General features: G+C 43.8%; 1 protein-coding gene across 2 annotated transcripts; it reads right to left on the bottom strand.

The window, feature by feature from the left end:
- Positions 1 to 1,450: 1,450 nt before the first annotated feature.
- On the bottom strand, positions 1,451 to 3,897 carry LOC119367911 (reticulon-like protein B1). Of its 2 annotated transcripts, none has more exons than XM_037633321.1 (6): positions 3,718 to 3,897; positions 3,199 to 3,403; positions 2,926 to 3,106; positions 2,451 to 2,592; positions 2,282 to 2,351; positions 1,451 to 1,956 (listed from the first exon to the last, which is right to left on the bottom strand). In XM_037633321.1, exons 2-6 carry the CDS (start codon positions 3,389 to 3,391, stop codon positions 1,793 to 1,795), a joined length of 750 nt encoding a protein of 249 aa, XP_037489218.1. In that variant the 5' UTR covers positions 3,392 to 3,403; positions 3,718 to 3,897; the 3' UTR covers positions 1,451 to 1,792. The 2 variants fall into 2 exon arrangements, with proteins under 2 accessions (XP_037489218.1, XP_037489276.1); XM_037633379.1 differs by having other exon boundaries at positions 3,199 to 3,408.
- Positions 3,898 to 12,876: the final 8,979 nt, after the last annotated feature.

Here is a 12,876-nt window from a genome sequence, read left to right on the forward strand (position 1 = left end):
TATTCTATTTTCTTCTTCTAAAAAGGTCTCTTAGAATTCTGAACTCTCCCTCAATGTAACACTCCATGCCTTCCTCTCCGTGCGCAATCTCAACCTCATCGCATCCTTCACGCACACCAGAGGATGACTAGACGCCAACGTGCCACGCAGACCCATCGGAGTGGGAGGCACTGAGTCGGTGACCGTCAGTCTCACAGTTCTTGCCGACCGTATCACTCTTTTCATTTGAGGAGGTTAAAACCTCTGGGCTCTGCATCGTTGTGGTGCACACAACCATTTTTGTTAATATTAAGCAAAGTGCTAAACAAATGTAATCAGGGCCGAACCACTACAATATGTGAAATAAAACCTACTCCCTCTGTAAACTAATCTAAGAGTGTTTAGATCACTAAAGTAGTGTTCTAAACACTCTTATATTAATTTACGGAGGGAGTACAACCAAATTTACTTCTACAACAGAACATTCAAGAGGGAATAAATGTCGTGGCGTCATCGTCATCACGTCTGACCAGAGATGGCATGTATAAGGATTTCATGATGGTTCCAGCCAATGAAGACCAACACAACATGAAGTGGACAACATTCAATAAGGTAACGTCACAAGTTCTAAGTCCAACCAAAGAGGCCTAGACAACAATTTCCACGTTGGAGGCCTGGACATAGAAAACAGTGTTTCAATGAGCATCTTGGCATCAGCAGCTCACCGTGCGGACGACTGTGACGGGAACAGTCAAGTTTCTTGATTTGCTTAGGCACCACGCCGTCGTGTTAGCGTGCGTTGGCCTGGCTTGCGGTGCTTGCCGTGCCAGTTCTGGACCAAGTTCTAACTAGCTTGCCACACACGGTCGGTGTATGTTGTATATTATCGTGCAAATGAATGGTGGTGCATTATGTATAGACGAGAAAGTGATCAGTTGCTCCATTAGAGGATAGCATTGTTGCTTTATATTAGGACCAGTTGCTTCGCTAGAGGATTAGATTGTTGCGTTATATTAGGACCAGTTGCTTCGCTAGAGGATTAGATTGTTGCATTTTATTTGGACCAGTTGCTTCATTAGAGGACGGTGAAGGTTCTTTTAAGATTGTTCCCAAGCTTCTATTGTTTAGTGATCCTGAAAACAACAGAAATTCGGCTTTCTTTATCTAAATCCTGTAGTTTTTGGGTGCTGTTGCTCCGTCAAAAAAATAAAGCATTTTCCCCAAGCTAAAGCAAAAGAGGAAATAATTTCATGCTGCATGAACAGGGAATGAACATGGTACTACCTTGCTGCTCAAAATTAGGTAGCAAATAAATTCAGATCAACGTGTTCAATTAAACTGATGTCCCAACTCCCAAGTTTGATGAACACCTAAAGTCTGAGCAAGAGCAACATATAACTATAGTAGACACGGATCACGGAATATTAATCAGTTAGCAACATTAGGTTCCCAAATGAATAGCAATCAGAACTTCAGAATGGCCTAAATGGTTCCATATCATAACGTATAAAATCATACATACATAGAAAATAGTTGTAGAAATTAGTATGACATATGTATCTTGTGACCAAACAAATATGAAACTGAAACTGACAAGCAGAGGCAACTACTTCGTGTGACCATCGACAACGTTCTGTTCTATGGCTTCGAAAAGACAAATTTCCGATGCTTTAGAGTCGGCATAATATCAATATAATGCCATCTAAAAGGTTGCTAGGTGATGGCAGCAGAGGTAACCAGATGAGACTATTTGGTTGATGTGCTGAGCTGCAGATGAAATGATGGAGGTGTCGAACGCTTCAAAGCATCAGTTTCAGTGCTGTTTCTTGTCGGCTAACATTGGTATCTTTGACAGAACCTTCTCATCGAACACTGCATATTGCTTCTTGAGCTCGATCAGGGCCTTCTCACCCACAACATCGACTTCGTCTTCATATTTCTCATAGAGCATGGGGAGCGTGTATGCCATCAGGAAAACTGCAGACGGTAGCCAAATTCAGAATGATAGACAGAACATTGCTTGGACAAGTTTACTTTATTTTCATGCTTCTCTGAACCTATGATTTTTGATGCAATGTAAGTAGACAGTCTGTTAGCACACATTTAAAGTTCACATTGGAGATATCATGTATATCAAGTTCTTCAAATTTTGAAAAGTGAAAGCGATCATATGTATGCACAGAAGACCTAGGAATGGTCATTTAGTTTTCAAAGTATTATTCAGGTTAACCAGAATAACATACATCAGACGCTTTCAGAAGACACTAATAAATTAATTTGTAATTACTAGAAAGGGGCTTACTAGTGTAAGACAGTGTCAGGAAGCTGAAGCAGCCCCCAATTATAGAAATGAACCACAGGATTCCAATTGACTGCAAGAGAATTGTGCCGGTATGAGAATACTGCATCAATCAAATAAGATGCACCAGAAGAAAAGTAACAGAAAGAACAGATGGCGCAACTCAACTTACCTTGAGGTATGTTTTAAGGTCTTTACCGGAAGCAACACTTTGCAAGGTGATGAAAGCCTCATTGATTTCTTTCCTCAGAACATGAGCTATTATCATGCATTGGGTTTCAGATAAAATGACCTCAGGGAACTTTGGAGGAGACCTGCGAATCCTAAGATGTTATATATCTCCTTCAAATAAAAAATCATCTATACTGTATATGATCTAACGGCCAAAGAATGAAGGCGAATCTAACGGCATATTAATTAGTTCCCTCGTAAAACTAGTACTCCCTCCGATCCATATTACTTGTCGCTGGTTTAGTACAAAGTTAGTACAACTTTGTACTAAACTAGCGACAAGTAATATGGATCGGAGGGAGTAATTATCTTTCACAACCGGAAAAGATCGATCCTCTATGCTAAAACAAAGCACACAGAAGAGGGGAGTGGAGGAGGATGAGGCAGAGCAAAAGAAGCAGCGAAGGAGACGAGACCTGTTGATGAAGGATGCAGCGTTGGACCAGACGAAGCTGACGGTGAGGAAGATGATGAGCAAGTGGCAGAGGAAGGTGAGGAGGTGGTAGCCGATGCCCTCGAACAGCAACCAGATGACGGTCACCCCGCCCAGGATGCTCCCGGACTTCTGCTTGTCCCTCCACATCACAAGATCAGCAGCTGACCAAAACAGAAGGCATTAGTTAGTAATTATCAGGTGTCCGTTTCATCGATCGGTTTTCACAGGCATCGTTCTCCATTGTTGCACGTACCTTTGCCTCCGCCAAGGACGTTGTGGAGCGGATGCTTCCTGCCAAACAGGTGCTTCTTCTTGGATTTATGCGACTTCTTGTCGTCGTCGTCGTCCGAGGACGACGAATCCTTCTTGAACTCATGGATCTTGTCGCCGATCTTGTCGCCAATCTTTTCCAGGAGCGACCCGTGCTCCTCGCTTTCGGACATCATCCCCTCCCGGGCCTAACCTTCGTCGCACAAACACAGCAAAGGCCAGGACATCATCACAGAGGCTAACGAATCACATCCAACAACCCTAACGCTGAGATCAGCGCGATTTCACAAAGGTTATCTACCACACATGATGCGAATGACATCTAGTACAACACGCATCATCTACATTCTGCTTTGGCAGATTAGACAGGTCGTTCCGACGAAATCGATATTCTTCACTAAATGAACGTAAGATCTATGAGAAATGGAGAGAGATCATGCAAGATCTATGAGAAATGGATAGTACATTGGAAAAGGGAATCAGATCGATGTTGGATACTTACGGTGAGGCGATGGGCGGTTTATTTACCCTCTCCCTTGTTCTTGCCGTGCGGTTATAATTTATTCTTGATTTTACCCCCCTCCCCTGCCTCCTCTATCTCTCGGTAACTCTTCCTTTTTCCCTTCCGTTTTGCTTCGGGAGAAAACCGAAATGGGAGGGATGGCGCTGCCGATATAAACGGTCGGGAGCCAAAGGCGGGGACGCTATTTAACGCCTCGATCGTCCAGTTAAATAGGACGATTAGCCGTGGACGGGGGCCCGCGGGACTCGGGAGAAAACTACTCGTGTGGTAGTGAACCTCGCATGCGGCGTTGCCTCGTTGGGGTCGGGATGTAGGCCTGTGGCCGTCCAGGTAAACAGGAATTGTCTCATAAAAAAGTGTAGTAATTACTATTTACTTCAGATATTGTTATAAGTTGATAGTTTAAGTTAAGGAGAATTGGAGTTTCAAAAGAAAAAGTTAAGGAGAATTGAACATAGCTCAGCTAGCAAGGCACGAGAGTTCACAGCCAGTCCACCAGGGTTCAAGTCTCGGCTTGAGCATTTGATGCTCATGAAGTTTTCTTCTATAAAAAAAATGCCAACAGGTTAGTCTAGCCCATGTTGGTCTTGTTTTTTTGATAGTTTAAGTTAAGCCAGACTTGTTTTGTTTCTTCTCAATCAAGTTACAAAGGGATATATTGTGTTAACTAAAAGGGGAGTTAGTACCTAATTTCGTCAGTACCCTACCCTCCCATCGATGGAAGCCCACCCTCCCACCGATCTTTTCTATCCTCACACGAACCGGTGGAGAAAACCTCCGAAAAAAGCCGGCCGATGAAACCTACTTGAACCCCCTACAAGATGCCTATCCGCACGTCCGCAATCCCGCTCCTTTCCCTCCCTCCCGCGAGTGGTATCCCTATGCTACGCCGCCTCCCTCCATCGCGATCCCCGGCGGGCCGCCGACCGCACCACCTGCCGTCCAAGTAAACATGAATTGTTTTCAAAAATAAAATGTACTTCAGAGATTGTTAAGTTGATAGTTAATTTAAGACAAACTTATTTTGTTTCTTCTCAACCAAGTTACAAAGCGATGTACTAAGAGCATCTCGAACAGCTCCCCTATTCCCCAAAAAAATCATGTATAGGGGAAGTTTTTTTTTTGCAGGTAATGTATAGGGAAAGTTGACGTAAAAAACATGCTTAGACAGTTTTTCTAAACCCAATAATTTTTAGAATCTCACCCAAAAAAACACCCCATCTTCCCTTATATTTTTTTAATACATGCCACATCAGCCCGCCGCCTTGCTGCCGCACGTCGCCGGCTACGGAAGCTCCGCCGCCTCGCCGCCGCACACCACAGATCATCGGAGCTCCACCAGAGTCTTCCATGCATGCACGCACGCACGCGCGAGAGAGATTTTAGACACAGACAGATAAGGCACATATGTCAGGCTAATTGCAGGGAAATTTGTATTGGGGATCTGCTATAGCAGTGTATCTGTATCTGAGAAATCCGATAATTTATTGAGAGAGCCCCAAAATGCACTTATAAGGGAAGGTTTTTGGGAAGCCGTTGGAGATGCTCTAAGTACCACATTATATAGATGGTAAAGAAAACTATAAAACTACAACTTGCTTCTTACATGCGAACAAAGATTGCTCACCGATTTTCTTAGAAATACCTGTAATTTTATTCATGCTCTTTATCACTGGGAGAATATCAAGTAATACCATCACTTGAGTGCTACCATGATAACCGTTTGAATTTTTTTTATTTTAGATGTGTCACATCTGGATCTCTCTTTTTTGTTTCTCTTTGTGTATTTCGGATTTTGATCTGAATTTTTTAAAGGTTGTAGACACATATGTGATGAATATTCACAATTTTGTGCTGCGACGGCTGCGATGACAGCAATGTTGTGCGTGGTGGTGGTGGTGACGCTGGTGGCACAGTCCGTGGTCTACCTTGTGTGCAAGAACTACCACCAGAACCGAAGAACACTAATGGGAAAATATCTAGTACTCTCAATCCTAGGGTGCTCCCGGTGCTCCAAAACTCGGTAGCACATTTGTAACTGTTCGAAAATATCTGAAAAAAATTCAGCACATTGACACAACATCAAAGTATGTTGTCAAAAAATATGAAATCAAAATTCAAAATATAGCTTCAGAAACATAAATGACAAATTCCACAGTAAATAGTACACAACATAAGTTGGGCTTTAGATTAGGCCCATATCACATTGGTGTACATTTTGTCATTTTTGTATCTCAAGTAATGTTTTAAATTTTAATTTGAATTTTTTTAACAACATATATTAATGTTGTGTCAATGTGCTAGATTGTTTTCAGAATTTTTTGAACATTTTAAAATATTCTAGCGAGTTTGGAGCATTGGAAGCACCCTAGGGGTGGGAGTACCAGATATTTCCCCGAACACTACTAGAGGTTTGATTGACATCGTCGGCAACAATGGTGTGAAGCAAAGCCTGGCGTGGAGCCGTGTGGAGCTGCAGCCTGCAAAGCCAGGTAGTGCCGTAGTGCTAATTAAGTAAAACACTTCCTATCAGTAGTCTACTACTGATAGGAAGCCAACGCCAGACCACTCGTTGTCCGTGGATTCTGGTTCAATCTCATGGTGGAGATAATAAACGATAATTAATCCTTATATCTCTTTAATGCCTACACTCCCGGGTTGCCAGGCCCCAATGGAGTCGGGCCAGCTGATAGGTTCGATGGGCTCAGCCCAGGCAGCTATCGAAGGTGCAGCTATGCACGAACCAAACATAAGATTGAGGTAGAAGTGGAAGGACGGAGGCGTAAAATATTTAGTACCACCTTGCGTGGAAAAAAATCTCAAAAATAATTATATGGATGAACGGACCAAAAACCAGAGAAATGCATCATCTTTTATTACTAGTAAAAGAGCCCGTGCGTTGCAACGCGAGAGAAAACATAACACATGCTCTTAACCCAACAATCATTACTCAAGACCATAAATAGGACCATCTTCTTTATTTTTTGCGAGGCATCAGCCGCTTATTCTCCTTCTCACCCTCGCTGGCGATGGCCTCGGTGTTCACACAAAATAAAATAAAAACATGTTTGAATATGGTTAATCCTAAGGCGTCTCTCTCTCTCTCTCGCTTTCTCTCACTCCCGCGATGAGAAATATGTTGTTTTCCCCTGTGACATTTTCCAGAGGTATGCATGTGTAGTTATTGATTCTTCTTTTCCCTATATGGTTATAGTGGGTGTTTATTTGCAATCCGGATTGCCGCCTGTATGAAAGAAAATGGATCTTGCGCTATAAATTATAAGTTTCCTTCCAAAACAATATTTAAAAAATATTTAACAGGTAAAATTCACAACAAATTTAGATTCCACACATTTTTGTAATAAAATTTCATATATAATATGTTCAAACCGAAGTTACGGTTTAAAAGATACAGATAATTTAGAAAATTATTTGTTTGACTTAAATATATTCCAAAATAATATTTAAAATACCTAATAGGTAAAAATAATCTCATATTCATATTCTACATATTTTTCTAATCAAATTTCATATATAACATGTTCAAATCGGAGTTACGGTTTAAAAGATATGGATGATTTAAAAAAGCATTTGTTTGACTTAGATATGATCCGCGGATCAATTACCTAAAACATCAGGGGGTTTTCAAAAACTGTAAAATAACTGTTCGGGTGTGACTTAAATCCAGACTGCGGATTGATTTCATCAAAACACAAGGACTTTTCTGAAAAATGCCATGACGGACGACCGAAACCCAATCATCTTTTATTATTATTACTAGCACATACGCCCGTGTGTTGCAACCGGAAAAATTGATATTTTGTGCAAGCATAATGTCCCACAGCACCGGATTCACTATGAAGAACATACTGTTGGGGAACGTAGCAGAATTTAAAATTTTCTACGCATCACCAAGATCAATCTATGGAGTTATCTAGCAACGAGGGAAAGGGGAGTGCATCTACATACCCTTGTAGATCGCGAGCGGAAGCGTTCAAGAGAACGTGGTTGATGGAGTCGTACTCGCCGTGATCCAAATCACCGATGACCGAGCGCCGAACTGACGGCACCTCCGCGTTCAACACACGTACGGTTGGGGAAGATATCTCCTCCTTCTTGATCCAGCAAGGGGGAAGGAGAGGTTGATGGAGATCCAGCAGCACGACGACGTGGTGGTGGAAGCAACGATGATCTCGGCAGGGCTTCGCCAAGCTCAGCGAGAGGGAGAGGTGTCACGGGAGGGAGAGGGAGGCGCCAGGGGCTTGGGTCCACAGCCCTCCCTCCCTCGTCTTTATATAGGGGTCCGGGGGGGGCGCCGGCCCCTCTAGATCCCATCTAGATGGGGGGCGGCGGCCAAGGGGGGTGGCTTGCCCCCCCAAGCCAAGTGGGGCGCCCCCACCCCTAGGGTTTCCAACCCTAGGCGCAGGGGAGGCCCAAGGGGGTGCACCAGCCCATCAGGGGCTGGTTCCCCTCCCACTTCAGCCCATGGGGCCCTCCGGGATAGGTGGCCCCACCCGGTGGACCCCCGGGACCCTTCCGGTGGTCCCGATACAATACCGGTGACCCCCGAAACTTTCCCGGTGGCCGAAACTGGACTTCCTATATACAATTCTTCACCTCCGGACCATTCCGGAACTCCTCGTGACGTCCAGGATCTCATCCGAGACTCCGAACAACTTTCGGGTTACCGCATACTAATATCTCAACAACCCTAGCATCACCGAACCTTAAGAGTGTAGACCCTACGGGTTCGGGAGACACGCAGACATGACTGAGACGACTCTCCGGTCACTAACCAACAGCGGGATCTGGATACCCATGTTGGCTCCCACATGCTCCTCGATGATCTCAACGGATGAACCACGATGTCGAGGATTCAATCAATCCTGTATACAATTCCCTTTGTCAATCGGTACGTCACTCGCCCGAGACTCGATCGTCGGTATCCCAGTACCTCGTTTAATCTCGTTACCGGCAAGTCACTTTACTCGTAGCGTAATGCATGATCCCGTGATCAACCACTTGGTCACATTGAGCTCATTATGATGATGCATTACCGAGTGGGCCCAGAGATACCTCTCCGTCATACGGAGTGACAAATCTCAGTCTTGATTCATGCCAACCCAACAGACACTTTCGGAGATACCCGTAGTGCACCTTTATAGTCACCCAGTTATGTTGTGACGTTTGGCACACCCAAAGCACTCCTACGGTAACCGGGAGTTGCACAATCTCATGGTCTAAGGAAATGATACTTGACATTCGGAAAAGCTCTAGCAAACGAACTACACGATCTTGTGCTATGCTTAAGATTGGGTCTTGTCCATCACATCATTCTCCTAATGATGTGATCCCGTTATCAATGACATCTAATGTCCATAGTCAGGAAGCCATGACTATCTTTTGATCAACGAGCTAGTCAACTAGAGGCTCACTAGGGACGTGTTGTGGTCTATGTATTCACACATGTATTACGATTTTCGGATAACACAATTATAGCATGAACAATAGACAATTATCATGAACAAGGAAATATAATAATAACCATGTTATTATTGCCTCTAGGGCATATTTCCAACAGTCTCCCACTTGCACTAGAGTCAATAATCTAGTTACATTGTGATGAATCGAACACCCATAGAGTTCTGGTGTTGATCATGTTTTGCTCTAGGGAGAGGTTTAGTCAACGGATCTGCTACATTCAGGTCCGTATGTACTTTACAAATATCTATGTCTCCATTTTGAACACTTTCACGAATGGAGTTGAAGCGATGCTTGATATGCCTGGTCTTCCTGTGAAACCTGGACTCCTTCAAGGGCAATAGCTCCAGTGTTGTCACAGAAGAGAGTCATCGGGCCCGATGCATTAGGAATGACTCCTAGGTCGGTAATGAACTCCTTCACCCAGATTGCTTCTTGTGCTGCCTCCGAGGCTGCCATGTACTCCGCTTCACATGTAGATCCCGCCACAACGCTTTGCTTGCAACTGCACCAGCTTACTACCCCACCATTCAAAATATACACGTATCCGGTTTGTGACTTAGAGTCATCCAGATCTGTGTCGAAGCTAGCATCGACGTAACCCTTTACGACGAGCTCTTCGTCACCTCCATAAACGAGAAACATATCCTTAGTCCTCTTTGGGTACTTCAGGATATTCTTGACCGCTGTCTAGTGTTCCATGCCGGGATTACTTTGGTACCTTCCTACCAAACTTACGGCAATGTTTACATCAGGTCTGGTACACAACATGGCATACATAATAGACCCTATGGCCGAGGCATAGGGGACGACACTCATCTTTTCTCTATCTTCTGCCGTGGTCGGGCATTGAGCCGTGCTCAATTGCACACCTTGCAATACAGGTAAGAACCCCTTCTTGGACTGATCCATATTGAACTTCTTCAATATCTTGTCAAAGTACGTACTTTGTGAAAGACCAATGAGGCGTCTCGATCTATCTCTATAGATTTTGATGCCTAATATATAAGCAGCTTCTCCAAGGTCCTTCATTGAAAAACACTTGTTCAAGTAGGCCTTTATGCTTTCCAAGAATTCTATACCATTTCCCATCAACAGTATGCCATCCACATATAATATGAGAAATGCTATGGAGCTCCCACTCACTTTCTTGTAAACACAGGCTTCTCCATAAGTCTGTGTAAACCCAAATGCTTTGATCATCTCATCAAATCGAATGTTCCAACTCCGAGATGCTTGCACCAGCCCATAGATTGAGCGTTAAGAAATGTCATTTTGACGTCCATTTGCTATATCTCATAATCATAGAATGCGGCAATTGCTAACATGATTCGGACGGACTTCAGCTTCACTACGGGTGAGAAAGTCTCATCGTAGTCAACCCCTTGAACTTGTCTATAACCCTTAGCGACGTGTCAAGCCTTGTAGATGGTCACATTACCATCTGCATCTGTCTTCTTTTTAAAGATCCATTTATTTTCTATGGCTCGCCGATCATCGGGCAAGTCAGTCAAAGTCCATACTTCGTTTTCATACATGGATCCTATCTCGGATTTCATGGCTTCTAGCCATTTGTCGGAATCTAGGCCCGCCATCGCTTCCTCATAGTTCGAAGGTTCACCGTTGTCTAACAACATGATTTCCAAGACAGGGTTGTCGTACCACTCTGGTGCGGAACGTGTCCTTGTGGACCTATGAAGTTCAGTAGCAACTTGGTCTGAAGTTTCATGATCATCATCATTAACTTCCTCTCTAGTCGGTGCAGGCACCTCAGGAACATTTTCCTGAGTTGCGCCACTTTCCGGTTCAAGAGGTAATACTTCATCAAGTTCTACTTTCCTCCCACTTACTTCTTTCGAGAGAAACTCTTTCTCTAGAAAGGATCCATTCTTGGCAACAAAGATCTTGCCTTCGGATCTGAGGTAGAAGGTATACCCAATAGTTTCTTTAGGGTATCCTATGAAGACGCATTTTTCCGACTTGAGTTCGAGCTTTTCAGGTTGAAGTTTCTTGACATAAGCATCGCATCCCCAAACTTTTAGAAACGACAGCTTAGGTTTCTTCCCAAACCATAATTCATGCAGTGTCGTCTCAACGGAGCCCTATTTAAAGTGAATGCGGCAGTCTCTAAAGCATAGCCCCAAAATGACAGCGGTAGATCGGTAAGAGACATCATAGATCGCACCATATCCAATAGAGTGCGATTACGACGTTCGGACACACCATTACGCCGAGGTGTTCCAGGCGGCGTGAGTTGTGAAACTATTCCATATTTCCTTAAGTGCGTGCCAAATTCGTGACTCAAGTATTCTCCCCCACGATCTGATCGCAAGAACTTGATTTTGCTGTCACGTTGATTCTCAACCTCACTCAGAAATTCCTTGAACTTTTCAAAGGTCTCAGACTTGTGTTTCATTAAGTAGACATACCCATATCTACTCAAGTCATCAGTGAGGGTGAGAACATAACGATAGCCACCGCGAGCCTCAACACTCATTGGACCGCACACATCAGTATGTATGATTTCCAATAAGTTGGTTGCTCGCTCCATTGTTCCTGAGAATGGAGTCTTGGTCATTTTACCCATGAGGCATGGTTCGCACGTGTCAAATGATTCATAATCAAGAGACTCCAAAAGTCCATCTGCATGGAGCTTCTTCATGCGTTTGACACCTATGTGACCAAGGTGGCAGTGCCACAAGTATGTGGGACTATTATTATCAACCTTACATCTTTTGGTATTCACACTATGAATATGTGTAACATTACGCTCGAGATTCACTAAGAATAAACCATTCACCAGCGGGGCATGACCATAAAACATATCTCTCATATAAATAGAACAACCATTATTCTCGGATTTAAATGAGTAGCCATCTCGTATTAAACGAGATCCTGATACAATGTTCATGCTCAAAGCTGGCAATAAATAACAATTATTGAGGTTTAAAACTAATCTCGTAGGTAAATGTAGAGGTAGCGCGCCAACGGCGATCACATCGACCTTGGAACCATTCCCGACGTGCATCGTCACCTCGTCCTTCGCAAGTCTCCGCTTATTCCGCAGCTCCTTCTTTGAGTTACAAATGTGAGCAACCGCACCGGTATCAAATACCCAGGAGCTACTACGAGTAATGGTAAGGTACACATCAATTACATGTATATCACATATACCTTTAGTGTTGCCGGCCTTCTTGTCCGCTAAGTATTTGGGGCACTTCCGCTTCCAGTGACCACTTCCCTTGCAATAAAAACACTCAGTCTCGGGCTTGGCTCCATTCTTTGGCTTCTTCCCGGCAGCTTGCTTACCGGGCGCGGCAACCCCTTTGCCGTCCTTCTTGAAGTTCTTCTTACCCTTGCCTTTCTTAAACTTAGTGGTTTTATTCACCATCAACACTTGATGTTCCTTTTTGATCTCCACCTCCGCTGATTTCAGCATTGAATATATCTCAGGAATGGTCTTTTCCACCCCCTGCATATTGAAGTTCATCACAAAGCTCTTGTAGCTCGGTGGAAGCGACTGAAGGATTCTGTCAATGACTGCGTCATCCGGGAGATTAACTCCCAGCTAAGTCAAGCGGTTGTGCAACCCAGACATTTTGAGTATGTGCTCACTGACAGAACTATTTTCCTCCATCTTACAACTGAAGAACTTGT

The sequence above is a fragment of the Triticum dicoccoides genome, chromosome 1A (assembly GCF_002162155.2).
Source record: "Triticum dicoccoides isolate Atlit2015 ecotype Zavitan chromosome 1A, WEW_v2.0, whole genome shotgun sequence".
Classification (NCBI taxonomy): domain Eukaryota; kingdom Viridiplantae; phylum Streptophyta; class Magnoliopsida; order Poales; family Poaceae; genus Triticum; species Triticum dicoccoides.